Source organism: Ranitomeya variabilis, chromosome 5, assembly GCF_051348905.1.
Source record: "Ranitomeya variabilis isolate aRanVar5 chromosome 5, aRanVar5.hap1, whole genome shotgun sequence".
Lineage (NCBI taxonomy): Eukaryota > Metazoa > Chordata > Amphibia > Anura > Dendrobatidae > Ranitomeya > Ranitomeya variabilis.
Genome location: NC_135236.1, coordinates 671344018 through 671362089, shown reverse-complemented (window position 1 = coordinate 671362089; position 18072 = coordinate 671344018). Strand labels below are relative to the sequence as shown.

Below are 18072 nucleotides of genomic sequence, written 5' to 3'. Positions count from 1 at the left end.
ACCGGAAGAACCAGCGGGACCTGCTGCGGAAAGTGAACTCGTACCAGTTGGTGAGTCCGCCGATCCTGCCCCGCCAGCCGAGGGTGTGTTAGTGGGTCCTGTAGCGGCACCACCTCTCCCGGGAACCCATAGACTCCAGCGCCTGCTACCATGGGAGGAAGCCACGGGCATGGAACACCGTATGCGAGCCCCAATCACCCCTACTCCCTTGCTGTGTGAGGTCCACGCGGAGCGCACGGTGTGCCGCTGGGTGAACCCCGGATCCAATCTTATGGGGTTCCCCGGGGTGGAGACCCAGAAGGGGGAGATGGTACAGGCCCTAAGCTGGGAGGAATACCGAATCCAGCTAGAACACCGGTGGCGAGAGGAGGAGAAAGTACATCAGGCTGGGCGGGAGGCTCACCATCAAAAGGATTTGGCGGTCAAGGATCGGGCCCGCAAGGACCCCACCACTCACCAGGCCCCGCGCAGGCAGGGCATCGTCACCACCTTTAAGCTCCGAGGAGGCTGGGGCTTTATTAAGGAACCGGGGCTATACGCGGAGATCTTTGTCAACCGACGAGATGTCGAGTCACACCTTAGAGAGGGCCACCCCGATCGGGACCTCTACCCGGGGGACAGCGTTACTTACACCCGGCATTTTGGGGAAAAGGGGTGGTTCGCTCTGAACGTCTACAAGAAAGAGAAACCAGCCCCTGTAGCCAAAGTGCCACCGTGTGACCGATCCGTAACCACCCCGGTCGCTCCCACCTGTCTGATCACAGAATCTGCAATCTGCCGCATGACCCCCGCAACCACCGTAGTGGCCAAGGAAGTGCCTTTCCAAGTAACCGATGTTCCTGATGTACCAGCGCAGAAAGACGTGGGAACGCAGACCCTCATCACCGCACACGATCTGGTTGTGCAACAGACCCGCACCCATGGGGTGTACCTGGCCGCGGGAGTGAACTTGGAACCTGAACTGCCTGTATTGCAGGGGTTCCCCCGCCAGGTGGCGCAACGTGGGGAATTCTGAAATTGAATGCTTCAAGAATGTAAATAGTTTTCCAGTTAACTGTTTATGTACTGTTTACCGCTAAACCCGTCCAGGGTTAACTCCTTATGGATCCCTTTGTTGACCCGGGATCCTTATTGTTTGTTTTTCCTGAAGTTTTGCATGAAGTTTTACAAACTGTGAAATCATGAACATTGCATGATTCAAACTTTCCTGTAAATAGTTTGCACCTTCTTAAAGGTGCTTCCTACTGGTTTTATTTAAAGACACTTTGCGAAGATGCCATTCCGGAGCCCTGGTATGGACTGGTAGGCTGAGAAGAAGAGCTACCTCAGAAAGACTTGATCTCCTCTTAAAGGGGAGGTTAGAATTGAACTTGAAAGTGATACTGTTTTAGAACAGTAATGTCATGATGATGCTCCGAAGGAAATGTAACTGTTTTACATGAAAAAGTTATGTGTGTTTAATTTGTTTAAAATGTGGAATCTAGATAATGTTCTCTTAAAGAAAAAGATGCAGAAAGCCCGTAGAGGTAGATGTAGAGTTCCGTTTAGCTGAAAGTGAAGAAGTAATAATGAAGGTGAGGATAGAAGGTAAACCCTGCGTCCCCATAGAAAGTTAGTTCGTTACTAAGGACAGAAAGTAGACCCGTAGGGGTTAGTGAGTGAGTCCTTATAGGAGCCAAGCAGAGTGTGCTCCATGCTCTCAAACTGAAAGGAATGTTATGTCTATACTATGTATAGTAGAGAAAGGCAGTAGGCCCTGGCTGAACGGGGCGGTCCTGTAAAAGAAAGGAGAGGCAGTAGGTCTGGTGCCATAGGGACAGGCGGTCCTGCAGGTTCAAAGTAGGAGAATGAAAAGTTAACTTGCCCTGTAATGTGATTATGGGAAGGCCTTTAGCGAGCTAGGAGTGTATGTTCCTTGAAGGCAATGTTAAATTATTGTTCATTAAATTGCACTTAGTAGAATACCCGGTTGGGTAATGAGAGTTAATTGTAGCCTGTTGCTATGATATTTAATTATGTTTTGTAACGTTAAAGTGTCCTCACCTCCCATAAAGGGAAGCCTGTTCAAGTATGCTTATTGTTTTGCACTCAACAAATTTGTATGTCTTTTTGCTAACCTGTATTGTTGTTTTCTTCCCAGTCCCGGAGTACTGTGTTTAACCAGGGGGGAGTGCAGCGCCCCAGAGTCCTGGTCGTTGCAGTACTGTGGCTCCGCCACTAAGGGGAGCCATGGTGCGTTCGATGGCACTGAAGGAGTTCATCTGATCAGGTATCACAGACACCAATACATTTCACAGCCGGGCCTCCGGGGGGAGCTAAGGGTGCTATTCATTAGGCCACTCCCCACCATAGTGGGTAAACTGGGGGTCAGGCAGGAAGTTAGTAGAGAAAGCTGACTGGATTGAACGAAGCAACACCTTGTGGCAGAGGGTGTTGTGGAGGAAGAGACAGTAGGGTCTCTGTCAGGGGTGGGATCCTGACAGAGGCTTGGCATTGGAAAGAACGTAACGGGACCGTGCCTGCTCTGCATAGCGGCGGTGCCCAAGAAAGGACTAGAAGCGAGATAGATTGTGCTGAGTGAGAAACGAGATCAAGCAGAAGGAGAATACCAGCAGGGGTTTTGTTGAAAGAGGCAGCACCTTACTGAGGCGCACTACCGGTGGCCGGAACGCCGAGGGAGTGGAATATTATACAGCTTTAAGCCATACTCCAAACAGCGGCAGGACAGTCAGTTTGAGGCGGGCTGTCTACCACATATCACCTATGAAGTCTTGGGGGGCAATTGCGGGAGAGGGGCGTCTCTAGGGTCCCGGAAGAACTCCAGGCCTACCTGACAAACGGGTGCCGTTCCAACCTGAATAACAGGGAGGGACGGAATACGAGAAGAACATCTATTAATCGAGTTGTGAGGGAACTTAAGAAACAGACACAACCGTTGTGGGGTACTTTCCGTGAGCACAGCAGGGAAGGACTACAACACACAGCGCTAGAAGGAAGGCACTGATTTCCATCTGTGAGGAGAACTCTGGAAGTGCCATTGGACCGGCCGGACTTGCGCAGCCTGGTGAACCGGATTCTGGACTGAGGACCGAGAGATCTCCAGTAAAGAGACTGCAACCTGGTGTCCTTGTTATTTACCGCGACTTGCACCCCACAACTGCACCACCGCTATAACATCACCTATTTGCACCGGACGTCCCCCACTGACAGACAGGGCCACGGACCGGGTCTAGCCACCGTGACAACCCCAGGACTGAGATCCCCCGGAAGAAGGCTCATAGCGCCGAAACGCGCGTTGGGGAGGGTGGCACCGCAGAATCTCGGCACCCCTTCAGGTAATATAACTTCAATACTTATGACCTATTGGTTTCTGTTTGCTCCTTGGTTTTGGGATGGTTTACAGCTCTCCCTATATACCTTCACTGTCTGTAACTTTTGCATGATTATTTGGGAATCTCAGAGCATACTGTTAGTATTATGTGGTAAGCTTGTTTGGGTCCTGCGGTTCTGTGGTGCCATCCACTCATGGTTATCCCTGTCAAAACCCTATTTTTATCTCTTGTATTTGTCTATTTGGTACTGTGTCCAATAAACTTTTGTTATATTATTTTTCTATGGTGTTTTGTTCTTGTATGATTTCTTGTTAATTTCTGGCACCTAATGTGATTATTTTCTGCACCGCCCTTGGATATTCTGGGGTGCAGGTCGTGTATTTTCTGATATTTTAATTCTTATATACTGATGTTAACGAATGCTGTTATCTCCTCTGTAATTAAGTCGGTATATGTATAATATTTTGGATTTTTTCCGAGTATATCCCTGGATGTGCAGCTTCATTGTTATGGAAATAAACAAAAGGAAGACCCCACATTTGAGGTGAAATAGACGGCTGAATAAGGGCCTTTTATCTGGAGCATGCGCTTTGAATATCCCTTGCCGGCCGAGAAGGACTCCTGCTGTTATGTGCGGCGAATTTCGCTGCAGATTTAGATCTCGCCGACCGTGAAGGACCTCAGCTGACATGTGCAATAGAGACTTGTGAGAAGCGCAGACCGGAGGGGATCTGGACATGCGCGGTATGGTTAATTGTGCGCCTACCGGAGGTCTGTTTAATGGACGCACATGGATGTACGTAGGATACACAGCGGCACCGCGGTCGCTTATCAACGTTGGAAGGACACAGCCCGGACGCTGCGAGCCGACATAGATGTGTGGGGATATTACTATTAGGATTGGCTTGTCTTGTATGGGCACGCCTGTGGGGGGTGGCGATCGCCTGTGGGGGTGGCGATCGCCTGTGGGGGTGGCAATGCTATGTATTGATTGGTGGTACGTTATTGTTTACAAATGTAGGGATGGGAGCTCTAATAGAATGTTATTTCTCTAAAAAGAACGATCAGAGCTATTAATTATCTGTGGCGTGAGGGGCCAGGTTTACAGTGACTCTCTGGATCTGTTTTTAATGATTTTTGTATATCTATTGTGATTGTAACGTTTTTTATTCACTTTTGTATCTACACCCTATTGGTGCTATGTTAGTGGGGTGGCTGGGGTTTCATGTATATAATGGTGGTTAGAACGCTGGGTACTGTGCTTGAAAAAGGTCTTGTGACCGAAACGTCGCTACAGGAGGCAGAATAAATTATGTAAGCCTTTATTTTTTTCACCGTCCAGTGTGGCGCTGTTCTTTTGCGTTTTTTGGTCTTGGTACATGTCCAGGTTGGGCTCCCTGGTATTGAACGTGCGCCCCTGTGTCCGCTGAGACATTATTACCTATAAAGGAAACACAAGGGTGCGGCTTTGATTTTTTCTCTGCTTTTGACAAACTGAGAATAATCTTTTCAACGTACAATAATCATATACATATGATGATCCAGCTCTCCACTACAGGAAATAAGGACAACGGTAAAACGGTTATGTACAAAAACCTTATAGAACAAGGCCTTCCGTTCAATCAAGCAGAAAAATCACAAGGTCATCCAGAACGTAGGAAGACATTGTTGTCGGACCTTCATAGGTCACTGCCGCTACGAAGGTGAAGGCCAGGAGATGGGGAACTAAAATTTTATGAACTAATGAGAAAGTAGTCTTTCCATAAAGGGGTAATCCCATCACTAATGATAGGCAGGTTGAGCGCTACATACCACCGCTCCTGACCAAGGACTTGAAGCATGGCCCTACAGGAGCTCACTACGCATGCCCTTTACTCTCCTTTTTGTGAGAAGAGGCGCTGGGATGGCAACACACGATATTTGGGCAGCGATCTCCATTCTTCAGAAAAAAGCCGTAAAACAAATAGTATGAGAATCATCTGACTTTTTGGTTGACACCTTTGAGAACAGCCAACCTAGAAGATAAATCTGTTGTGTGTGGAGACTCTTCCACGATGGTCTACGTAAGGGCCCAGGTTGCCCAGTAATACCAAAACTCCCCCCCCCCCCCAAAAAAAAAAAAAATCAACTCTATCCCAAAGCATCACCCCGTAATTGAGAACTTTGGTAAAAACCTACCTGAAATGGGAATCCCTCCTAGGCCCGTGTTGTGTTGTGAAGGGTGACTCAAGTCCATGAAGTTACTGTTGGGCGTCGGGTTTGCCGTGTGGTTCAAGTGCATGAGGTTATTGCGTGGAAAGGCCATCCACGGATACCGTGCTGCCTGGCCCGGGAAACTGAACGAGTTATAAACTGCTCTGTGTTGAAAGGGTGGGAACCGCTGTGGCAAGACAGGAAAGGTGCTAGAGATAGAGTTGGCATTGGTGACTGCGGTCGGGTGGAGGAAGCCCGATCCTGGCCCTTTGGCAGTACTGTGAGGAGAAGGGTTCTGGAGAGACGTGGGGGACAACGCAGGCTGGTCCTGGACAGAGAGTTCTTTCTCGATCAAGTCTGCTAAGGCTTTGCGGGTGATATCGAACGGATCGAAACCTAGGTCGTCCTCTTGCTGTTTAGAAGAGCCAAAGCCAAATGCAGCTTGCCAGTCTGTAGATGAGGAAACCGGGATCGTTTCTGGGTGAAAACAAACAAAAATTTAGACTTAGATAGTTTCTTTTGTACTTTAATCATTCACGCCATGTAGTAAACCATAATACAATACTGAGCCAAGCACACCACCAACGAGAGGTCGACTCCGCAGCTCCTCACCTCTTAACATCTAAGGACACTTAATTTTTTTTGGATAATTTTTTCATTGCAAAATTAAAAGCATTTTCTACCAATTTGCCAACGTAGAGCCTGTGCAAACTCCTGTACGTTGTCGGCTGTGCTGCTGCCTTTTGAAACATGAAATAACCACATTCTTATGGAGTCTTGGATCAAGTGTGATGTTATTATAGTGGCAGGCAGAAACAAGGTGTCAAAATGCTGAAACATATGCATCGGGACAACCCTTCCCTGGTTTCTATCATGCAGTCGCCTGTGTCAAGGTCGGTAGGAAATGCACGTAGTGTGTGTAAATGTATATACTTTTGAATTAATCTTCTTTTTGGTTCATTTACTTTCTAATTGCACAGCTAAGCAGCTTTCGGAATAGAATTATTCAATGATTTTCTACCAATTTGCAGATGTAGAGTCTGTGCAACTCCTGTATATAGTCGGCTGTGCTGCTGCTTCTTACATAGGACCAGTGTGCGGCTCTCACCAGCTCCCTTCCGCCAGGGTTAGAGACTACAGAAGGGAGGAGGTGGCGGCAAAGAGCAAATGTAAGAAGCGAGGGAGAAAGCATCTAAGTCTTTAGAAAGGGAAGATTAATCTCAGGAATGAAGCTGTGCTGATATACTAGAGCTAATGGATAAGGAAAGCACACACACTCTGCCAGAGGAAGGGATGAAAGACACAAGCTTGAGAGGACAGCACCCATGAAAGACTACTGTTGAGGGGAATCTTCTCCCTCACTCCCATAGCAGTGTTTATTGGCACAGGGTAGAGTCAATTCCTCTTAAGTTGTAAAAGGATAAAGTCAATCCAGGAATGAAGCTGTGCTGATACAGGAGCTAGTGGATAAAAAAAAGAAAGCACACACACTGCCAGGAGGAAAGCCCTCATGGAAGACTGTGCTGCTTAGGAGTATCTTATTCTCTTTCACTACCCCAGCAATGTCTACTAGCATAATGGAGAGTCAATCCCTCCAGGAATGAAGCTATGCTGATACATAAGAGCTGATGGCGAGGTAAGAAAGCACACATAAGCTACCAAGAGGTAATAAATACAAGCCGCATATCAGTGTAGAGAGGAAAGCATCTAGGGGAAGGTCGCACACTCCTCAGCATCATGTCTATCAGCACAAGAGAGAAAATGCCTTGAGCTGAAGGAGAAAATCAGATCAGGAATGAAGCTGTGCCGCTACATTAGAACTAGTGCATAGGGAGGAAATTACACAGTGTGCCAAAGACACAGAGCGAATCAGACTGTTGCTGAGGAGTGTCTCGTTCTCCCTCACTCCCACCCGGCAGTGAAGAGGTCAATCTCGCAACATAATCTGTAGAAGAAGTCAGCCCAGGAATGAAGCTGTGCTGATACATAAGAGCTGGTGTATGAAGCAGCATCCTTACATCCAAGCATGCATTACTGGGAGGGTAAAAAGACATTCTAGATACCTGATGTGAAAAGACTTTGTGGTTCCGGAGCTGTGGGCCATTCACTGGATGTCTGTGGGGAACTAGGAAACGTCGGGAGACCGCTGGGGATGGGGTTTGGATGCCTGAAGTTGTCCGAGAAAAGAGATTGCGATTCTGTCATGGTGTCTTCGAAAGGAGACCTCGCACTGTGATTGGCTGGACTGATGGGGACGGTGGGGTTGGGTTTTGACAAACCTGGCGGAGGTGACGGGGTGTCGCTTGGTAATATCTGGAGACAAATAAGACAAAAAAAAAAATCAAGATTAGATACTGGCAAAAAAAAAAAGGTTTGTTAATTTAGCAATGTTTTTGTTTTTTTGGTTATTTATTGCCAACATAATCCGCAGTGCTGTACAGAGCAGGTCTCTGTGTCCCCATCACCAATGAGGCTCACAATCTATTTTTTCTTTATTAGACACATATCATGCATTTCTCACACCTTTTCACCTCTGTAGAATCTCTCGCGAATTTTCAGCTTTCGATGAGCTCCATTGAGGAAACTGTACAGCAAAACTGAACAGTATAGCTGTGAATCCAGCTTCCACATGCTGCACACACTGACATCGAGTACTGCTCCCGTGTCTCTATTTAGCAGCATAAAAGGATTTTGTATAATAGTACTGAGCAGTATAGCTGAGAATCAAGCTCTTATAAACTGCACAGAGACAGTGGAGCAATACTCCCTCATGTTTATTTAGCAGAAGCAGTGAAAGCATGGAACACATCATACATCAGTACTGAGCAGTGTGTGATTCCAGTTCCTATGCACTGCACACTGACATGACAGATTTTTGCTCCCTTGTCTCTATGTAGCAGAAGCAGCATGAAGGATTTTATACAGCAGTACTGAGCACTTTAACTGTGAATCCCATAAACTGCAGACATGAGGGAGTCTTGCTCCACTGTCTATCTACCAGAAGCAGTGGAAGCATGGAAGACATTATATACAATACTCAGCAGTGTAGCTGTGATTCCAGCTGCCATAAACTGCACACAAAAATGGAATCCTGCTCTAGTTTTTAATTTGCAGAAGCAACGACAGCATAGATTACATCAAACAACAGTAATGAGAAGTGTCTCTGTGAATCAAGCTCCCTTAAACTGCATACACACGAGGGAGTCTTGCTTCCCTGTCTCTATTTTCCAGAAACAGTGGAAGTATGGAAGTCTTTATAAAGCATGTAGCTGTGAATCCAGCTGCCATACACTACACACAAAGACATGAGATTCCTGCTCTCCAGTCCATTTAGCAGAAGCAGCTTTATATAGCAGTACTGAGCAGTGTAGCTGTGAATTCATCTCGGATATGAAACACTTACTAGAAAGCAGTATGATTTGACATTATGTTGTGAAACGAGTGGGAAGTTTTGAAAGGTCAGATGGCAAAGGTAGCTTTGCACCAAATCAGTTTACCTATGTGTAGCATTGCTATATCTCCGTTATATGACATGCAGTGAACCTGTGTGCGCTTCCCTCCCCTACATATACTCAGAGGTACAGTATGGGCCCATAGACTTCCATAGGCAGCCCAATACGAATCTCTAATACTATCGGACGCTCTTTGACCCCTTTGCTCCATTTTTTACTCACCTGTTGAAGGTTATCGCCGTTCCCTATACTCAATGACTCTGATGATTTGTCGACAGAACTGGAAATAAAAAAAACATTTATTTTTTAGAAAAATGACGCTTACAATTTACAGGCAGAGATCAAACTTCGTCCTGTAGAAATATATTGACCAAATGGCAATAACAATGATGTAACGGCACAGATTCTTAGAAACAACATCTGAAAACATTTAAAGGGGAAGTCCACAAAGAATCTACCCAAGAAACCTTTTCCTCACCTTGAACTTTCCTTCTCTATTCACATCTAAAGCTGATTTCAAAGTTTACCGCCCGGTGTCTGACGGCGGGGAGGAGCTGGTTTGCAGGCGGTCTCTAAGGGAGACTTTAGAAAATTTGAAGGCAGCTTTGGAGGTGAATGGAGAAATCCTGATTGAGTGATCTTTGTACTCGCCGTGTTTATTAAGAGACACAAAAGCCGATGCCAAGAAAGCCGTCTCCTCCTACGCAGGCTATACCGGCCCTACAGGCACCAAGCTGACCGGGGAGCCTCACCCCCACTGTAGGAAAATGGAGGGGGGATTCGCCCACCAATTACGGGAGCTCATTAAGATTATGTCCGAATGGAGGAAAGGGTCAGAGGGCAACGTACAAGTTGAGACTTTTCAGGTCCAATTAAAAAAAAAAAAAAAAGAGGAGCGCAAATAGCTTGCTTGGAACCGGAAGCTGGAGATTGGGGAGGCAGAATCTCAAAGAATCGGTTATCGGGGGTAAAAGATATCGCTTTTTCGCACCCACTGCACTGACTCAGGCCTCCTCTGCCACAGATGGCCAAATGACCTGGATGAGAAGGAGCCAGGCTTGCACCCCAGGGGGGACTTAGAAGAAAGCAGACCTGGAAGATGTGTGTGACCTTGGAGGTAGCATGGTGCCTTAGTGTTTTGCAATGCTGGGTTGATCCAGGATTCCACTCCCACCAGAGGACAGGTCTGCAGTGTGTGGGCTGCGGGGTAGACGAGGGGACCCATGCTCCTCTTGCTCCAGAGGAAAGAGAAAGCCTGCAGGGAGGGATTTTTCGTAATGTGACAAAGCTAAGTTAGCAGGGGATGATTGACGTCTGTCCCTGCCCAATCACCTGTCCGGTGGAGCGAGGGAGCCATCATACTCACCTGTCCGGTGGAGCGAGGGAGCCATCATACTCACCTGTCCGGTGGAGCGAGGGAGCCATCATACTCGCCTGTCCGGTGGAGCCATCATACTCACCTGTCCGGTGCAGCGAGGGAGCCATCATACTCGCCTGTCCGGTGGAGCGAGGGAGCCATCATACTCACCTGTCCGGTGGAGCGAGGGAACCAACATACTCGCCTGTCCGGTGGAGCCATCATACTCACCTGTCCGGTGCAGCGAGGGAGCCATCATACTCACCTGTCCGGTGGAGCGAGGGAACCAACATACTCGCCTGTCCGGTGGAGCCATCATACTCACCTGTCCGGTGCAGCGAGGGAGCCATCATACTCGCCTGTCCGGTGGAGCGAGGGAACCAACATACTCGCCTGTCCGGTGGAGCCATCATACTCACCTGTCCGGTGCAGCGAGGGAGCCATCATACTCACCTGTCCGGTGCAGCGAGGGAGCCATCATACTCACCTGTCCGGTGGAGCGAGGGAGCCATCATACTCACCTGTCCGGTGGAGCGAGGGAGCCATCATACTCACCTGTCCGGTGGAGCCATCATACTCACCTGTCCAGTGCAGCGAGGGAGCCATCATACTCACCTGTCCGGTGGAGCGAGGGAGCCATCATACTCACCTGTCCGGTGGAGCGAGGGAGCCATCATACTCACCTGTCCGGTGGAGCGAGGGAGCCATCATACTCACATGTCTGGTAGGGCGAGGGAGCCATCATACTCACCTGTCCAGTGAAGCCATCGATCATACTCACCTGTCCGGTGGAGCAAGGGAGCCATCATACTCACCTGTCCAGTGGAGCGAGAAAGCCATCATACTCACCTGTCCGGTGAAGCCATCATATTTACCTGTCCAGTGGAGCGAGGGAGCCATCATACTCACCTGTCCGGTAGAGCAAGGGAGCCATCATACTCACCTGTCTGGTAGAGCGAGGGAGCCATCATACTCACCTGTCCAATGGTATGAGCGAGTCATCATACTCACCTTGTCCAGTGGTGTGAACGAGTCATCATACCCACCTGTCTGGTGGCGAGAGGGAGCCATCAATCATCTGTCCGGTGGAGCGAGCGAGCCATCACACCTGTCTGGTAGAGCGATGGAGCCATCTGTACCAGTGTGGTCACCTCTCGCTTCGCACTGGAGATTTAGAGTGGACCCAATCATCCTCTGTGAGGAAACAGGGAAGCAATACCAGCCTGCTTCCATGTGGTCCAGTTGTCGGTGGCAAGCAGAAAACCACTTGTGCCTGCCTACTGGCAAGAAGCTAAAGAGGAGTCAGAGTGTCTGAAGTCAGGTATAGCCTACACAGGAGAAGAGGACTCTGCTTCTTATTAGGCACCTATAGTCCAGGTTACTCCTGTCCCCCATCCCAATGAAACAACCGAGAAATTACAACAAGCGAGCACGGCGTAGGAAAAAAAAAAAGCCAAGAATACTTATTAAGCACATAAAAGTTCAGAGAAAAAAAAATAAAAATAAAAATACTGTTACATTCCTTCTGTCCAGAATTCTGATAATCTGCAATTTACAAGCCTCCACAGATGTGACTGACACATTCATACAGATTAATACTCCTAAAAAAAACTCACCGAGAAGTCGGCAGAAATGATCGATGGTTTGAAAGGAAAAAAAAACCACAAAGATGTATAAGAAGGTATAAAGTCTGCTATATCGGACAGGAGGTCACGGTCGCGCCAGTTGTTGGCATCGTACGAGGGTCCGGGATGAACGTGGGCTGTGCCCCGAGACTACGAGAGCAGGTCCAGGCACCCGATCACTTACGGTCAGGTTTGTGAAAGATAGACATCACATGGGCCGGCAGATTTAGGAGAAGGGGCTCAGAGCAGAACTCCTAAATGCTGCCCGTGCATGGTAATATGGTGGTAAATGTGGGAAGAAGAGGCCCTCCGGGCAGAACACCGACTGAAGGGGATACTTCCAGATTATAAAGATGGTCCTCAGGATAAGAAATAAACATCTGCTGGCTGAGGGGAGCTGCAGAGCTCCGGGGGTACCTCGCCACGTTCTTAGCCCAATATTACAGCTCAAATCGCTGTGCTTTTGAGATGTAATACCAGGCACCACCACTACTGGAGGAACGGCGCTGTGCTTGTGGTGAGCAATGAAGGAGATCCTCTGCTCCTTTAATTAGCGATAGTGAGGCTTATGGAGGTATTGAGAGACAGACCCTCGCCGGACTAATAGCGACGGCCTATCCAAGGGTTAATCAGCTTTCATTCTGTCATATTCAAGAAAATCATGTTTTTTCCCCACTTTTTTTTTTTTTTTTTTAAGGGATCTGTGGCAACAGAAAAATGGAAATTCTGGCTTTTCGTCCCACCCCCCTCTTTACATTTTTTTTTATATTACTTTGAGAATGTTTACATTTATTATTTTTTTTTAACCTGTGATAATTCTAATATACTGCAATAAAGAAATAAGAAAGTAATGTTCTTTGAAGCCCAGCAGCATGTAAATAGTTAACAGCAGCGAACGGAGCGAGCTAATGCTAAACACCTTGATCTAGGGGTAATAACTCAGATCCATGAAAGAAAAAAAAAGAAAAAAAAATTAGATCATCTGTACGTACCTTGTATCGTCCTCTATGACCCTGCCAAATTTGGAAACATTATGCTCTGCGGATTCCCACAACAGCCTAAAAAGTTGCGAGAAACAGGATTTTTAAGCGGCAAAATGTGGATTAAAAAAAGCAAAAACAAAAAAACAAAAACAGGTGGAGGTGAAGGAATAAAAAACTACTTCAATGAGGGTAAACTACACCTAAAAGTAAAGATAAGTGGTCAGAAAGTCAGAAATAAAGAAAGTCAGGAAACTGGCATTCAGCTCAAAAGGACTGGCAGCAGCTCTCAGCAATGCTGATTGGTTGAGAAAAGTAGGATTACTTCACCAAGCTCCTCCCATAATGTCCTTTTCAGCTGGATGCCAGGCACAGTTTTTAGCATCCCAAGCTCTGGTTCTGGGTCTTGAATTGAGCTCCTTTATGGGTCAATATTCACAAAAATGTGGGGGTCCCTGGTGTGAATGGAGGGCTAGTGAGAATTTGCGACAGCCAGTCCTATAAACTGCACGTGCCCATTAGCACTTCATTCTTGTGTTTGGTGGGGGGAGTGGTGCTGAACAATTTCTACGAGTTTATCTTATTGAAAGCGTGATAAAGGATGTTACCTTAAGGAATTACTCCTTCAATAAAAGTAAACTGGATATTTACTACAATACTGGCATCTCATGAGATTTCTGCCAGCACTATATGTACAAGACTACGCAGATTTGGAAAAAAACATGATTAGCATTATGAGCTGGGGAAAAGGAGGGCATAGTTATATGATGTCCACAGGCTGCCTACTATTATGGAGCAAAGCAATCTAATTCTGGCATCTAATGGGCTTTCTGACAGCACTATATGTACCAGACTAGGCATATTTGGAAAAGCCATGATTAGCAGCTTTCAGCTGGGGAGAAGGGCATACTTTTAGGATCCTTGGGGTTTGGCTACTATTATGGAGCAAAGCAATTACAATCTAAGTCAGTCATGGTGCAAAAATTGAACAATGCCTATTGCAGTCAAAGGGCAACCATGAGAGACTTTCTTGCAGAAAGTGAGCCACACTGGTAAAGGTAAGGTCCGGGTCTACCCCCTACCTAATACCGCCATATGTCCACCCTCCAGGGAAAAATTTAGAAGCAAAGTCACTTAAAAAAAAAGAAAAAAAAAAGTGAAATGGAACAATGGAACAAGGCAAGATGGAAGACCAGAGGACGAAGACAGGAAGCCGAATCAAGGGAGGTGATGGTGGGGAGCAGGAGGGAGGGTTTATAAGAATGGTGAACCGCCCCCCTAAAAAATTAGAAAAAAAAAAGGAGGAGGAGGAGGAAGCTCAATTACCCAAAGTCTGAGTCTGGCCCGTCTGGAGTCAAATGATCTGGATCTAAGCCATTGTCTAATATGGGAGGCGATTTCCTGTGTTCCAGTGTTAAACCATTGCTGGATCGGCCCGAGCTCTGTAATGATGGCCACGCGTCTTTGTTATTACTGTTGGGTCTAAAAAAAAATTAAAAAAATAAAATAAAAAAAGGGGGAGGGGGAAGGTACAAAAGAGAAAAGAAAAAAAAAAAAAGCGATGAAGAAATTAAACCAGAATGTGCAAAAAATAAAAGCAAAAAAAAACACAACAGTGAAAAAAAAAAAGGACGAAAAGTCTCAGGTCACAGAGGTCATAAAACACGATAGACCGTGTGACCAGAAATCCACAGAGCCACCCGAGGTCACGCTGAAACACTGTGCTGCTGGTGAAGGCCCCAACTCTTGAAATCTTTATTGTCTCCATTCCCCCTTTACCAACATCATCCCTTGAGCGGACAGATATGTGCTCCCCTTTCCTGAAATCCTCTGTGCTGCTCAAATAATATCCATTACACTGTCCCATTCTTCCAAGTCTATACTCGACTCTTTCCCCCTCCAGCAGGGCAGTCACATGCCCCTCCTGAAATCCTCTGTGCTGCTTAAGTAATCTCCTTCATTACTTTGTCCCATTCTTCCAAGTCTCTACTTCACTCTTACCCCCCTCCAGCAGGGCAGTCACACGCCCCTCCTGAAATCCTCTGTGCTGCTTAAGTAATCTCCATTACATCGCCCCATTCTTCCAAGTCTTTACTCCACTCTTTCCACCTCCAGCAGGGCAGTCACACTCCCCTCCTGAAATCCTCAGTGCTGCTGAAGTAGCCTGCCTCCCTTCATTTTCAGTTTCTACTCTCTTGCTAGGCTCCGATCCTCTTCTGCACTATACCATGGACCCCCTCCAGGCAGTGGACTCTATATCCACTCCTGAAATACTCTGTGCTGCTGTTAAGCCTCTAACCTTAGCTGCTAATGGGTCTGTCGAGATTTAACAGATCCGCTGGTGGACAAAGGAAGATTGTGTTGCCGTATTATCCATACACACACGCAGCGATACAGGACAGGCGCCGGATTATTAGACGTCGGGACAAAGCCGAAGATAATAGTCTCTCTTGGCTCAGTCTTCCACTTTACATTGCAGATTATCAGAATCTCTGAATTATAGAAATCTCATTTTTTCCTCTTTTTCTGATCCTGGATAAACCCCCCCTTCCCCCCCAAAAAAAAGGGCCAGTAGCTTGTAATTCTAAGCATTTGTGGCTGCTTAAAGGAGAGCTTCTGCAGGACTTCCCACAAGTCAGATGCGTTCTTACCCTTTTTTTTGTAAAAATGTGGAAAGTTTTTGCTTTCTGTTCACACCCAAAGGTAAAAAAAATAATTAAAAAAACCCCAAATTCTGCTGGTTATCCCTGTTACCGCTGGGAGCAAAGCATTGTGGGAGCTCAGCAGTTGGATCACATGACCCTCTGCAGATAAGCATTCCGAGACGGAACCCTCCTAACATTCACTGTTACTCTGGGTGAGAACGCAGAAAAATAAAATTAGTGATCTGTCCAGTCTATCTAATTTCACTGGTAAACCAACTCGAGTTTATACATATTGGAATTTTTTTTTTCTCCATTTTTTTTTTTTTTGTTAGTGAAATGTCACACGATCTATAAAAAGTTTTTGCTAAGCCAGGGTTAATTATTTTTATAGATCGGACTTTACTGAATGCAGCAATACCACAAGTGGATTTTTTATCATCTTTATTTTTAATGGGGGACTTGAACTTTTATTTTTTTTCCATATTTTTGACAACTTTCCCCTCCCACTGACAAAAGGAAAGCTTTTACAAAAGTTCCAAAACTTTTAAGCTACTTTTCAAAAGTAGAGTTTTACTGGTTCCAGGTCCTTCTAACATGACGTTAAGATATTAAAATCATCCCAATAAGCAGATGAAGAAAGAAGCGTGACCTTTATATTAGGAGGGTGGATCGGGCACCCAGGAACGGCGGCAGTGTTTTCACTAATGACACGAGCCCCGAGCTCTATGAAACATGTCAGACAGGCTTGGCAGGAATGAGTTTCAAGTACCCAATTGTTGCCTCTTTGGACGAGGGTCCGGCAAAGCCGAGTGATCACAGAGTCGCATATGATTCAATATATTGCTCCCTGAGAAGCCCTAAACTAAAAAGGTATGAGGATGTAATACCGTTGATGGCCTGCAGGGGTCAGCAAGACACTACTGTGTATACAAACTCTTAAAGGAGCCACAAACTGCCATCTGACGGGTTATTTGCAATGACTAAAAAACAACGTCCCTTTAACCCACGGGTCACTGGAACAGACTATCAGAAGTGCCTGACAAGCCACAATAATAACACCACAAAATACCCTATAACCCCCCAAAAATACAGGAGGGACAACCATCCCGTCTATCACATGGGACGGGCCGACATGGGAACGCAGTTACCAGTACTTACACATCGGACCTCTGCAGGGGCGTTACTTTGTTTTTGTTCTTGTCGACTGTACCCGTAGACAACTGTAAGAAGTTCGGATTTAGTTTGTAGAGTTCCTGAAGCAACTTCTGCTCGTATTCCTGATGTTTACCCGCCTGCGGAAAGAAGAGGGTCAGGAAATTAGCAATTTAATAAACGATCAACCATTCTCCCCCATGGGTGCCAATTGTGAATATTCTCCCTCAATAAGAAGCCAGAAGAAAAAGGAGGGTTAAGGGTATGTGCACACGTAGATTTGAGAAATCCGCAGATAAAAGGCACTGCGTTTTTACCTGCAGATTTTGTGCGGATTCCACCTGTGGATTCCTATTATGGAGCAGGTGTAAACCGCTGTGGAATCCACACAAAGAATTTACATGCTGCAGAATGTAACTCGCTGCGTTTCAGCGCGATTTTTTCCACAGCATGTGCACTGCGGATTGCTTTTTCCATAGGTTTACAATGTACTGTAAACGCATGGAAAACAGCTGCAGACTCGCAGCTGCAGATCCGCTGCGGATCAGCAGCAAAATCCGCAACGTGTGCACATAGCCTTAGGGTTCAGCACATCTGGTACACGCACGGTGTGCTGAGGGTTTAGTCAGCGAGGACGCATCGTAACCAGGGGCAAAAGATTGGAAATGGGCTAAAAATTCCTGTACTAAAGAGGGAAGGAACTCGGGATCAGAAGAAGAAAAAAGAAAAATGGAGAAGGAAAAAAAAAAGGAAAAAAAGAGCAAAGAAAAAAAGAAAGGAGAGAAAGAATATTATTATATATATATATATATATATATATATATATATATATATATATATATATATATATATATATATATATATACACATACACATACATATACACACACATACATATACACACACACACATATATATATATATATATATATATATATATATATATATATACACACACACACACACATATATATATATATATATATATATATATATACACATACACATACATATACACACACACATATATATATATATACACACACACACATATATATATATATATATATATATATATACATATATATACATACACACGCATATATTATAAAGATATGTAAAATAAAAAGGCACATAATGAAAAATATAAAAAGAAAAAAGCGGAAGGAGAAAGAAAGGGAGGGTGGGAAGATGGAAAGAAAGGGGAGAGGGTATAAAAAATATTAAAAAAGTAAGAATGAAGATCTATAAAGAAAAAAAAAAAACACATGAGAGAAAGGAAGAGAGAAAGGGAAAAAAAAGGAAAGGGGAGAGGAACAAAAAAATAAAATAAAAA

General features: G+C 45.7%; 1 protein-coding gene across 10 annotated transcripts in view; it reads right to left on the bottom strand.

The window, feature by feature from the left end:
- The window catches only part of CNOT4 (CCR4-NOT transcription complex subunit 4), a 52792-nt gene that overhangs the window by 17053 nt on the left and 17667 nt on the right, over positions 1 to 18072 (bottom strand). For 4 of the 10 annotated variants that reach the window (XM_077266774.1, XM_077266768.1, XM_077266775.1 and 1 more), the window contains exons 7-12: positions 16743 to 16876; positions 14266 to 14421; positions 12952 to 13017; positions 9200 to 9257; positions 7589 to 7838; positions 5511 to 6002 (exon numbers count right to left, since the gene is read on the bottom strand). In XM_077266774.1, coding sequence (XP_077122889.1) covers positions 5511 to 6002; positions 7589 to 7838; positions 9200 to 9257; positions 12952 to 13017; positions 14266 to 14421; positions 16743 to 16876 — 1156 coding nt within the window. Of the gene's footprint in view, positions 1 to 4638; positions 4774 to 5510; positions 6003 to 7588; positions 7839 to 9199; positions 9258 to 12951; positions 13018 to 14265; positions 14422 to 16742; positions 16877 to 18072 lie in introns of those variants that run through there. The other 6 variants (XM_077266769.1, XM_077266773.1, XM_077266777.1 and 3 more) reach the window with 3 other exon arrangements.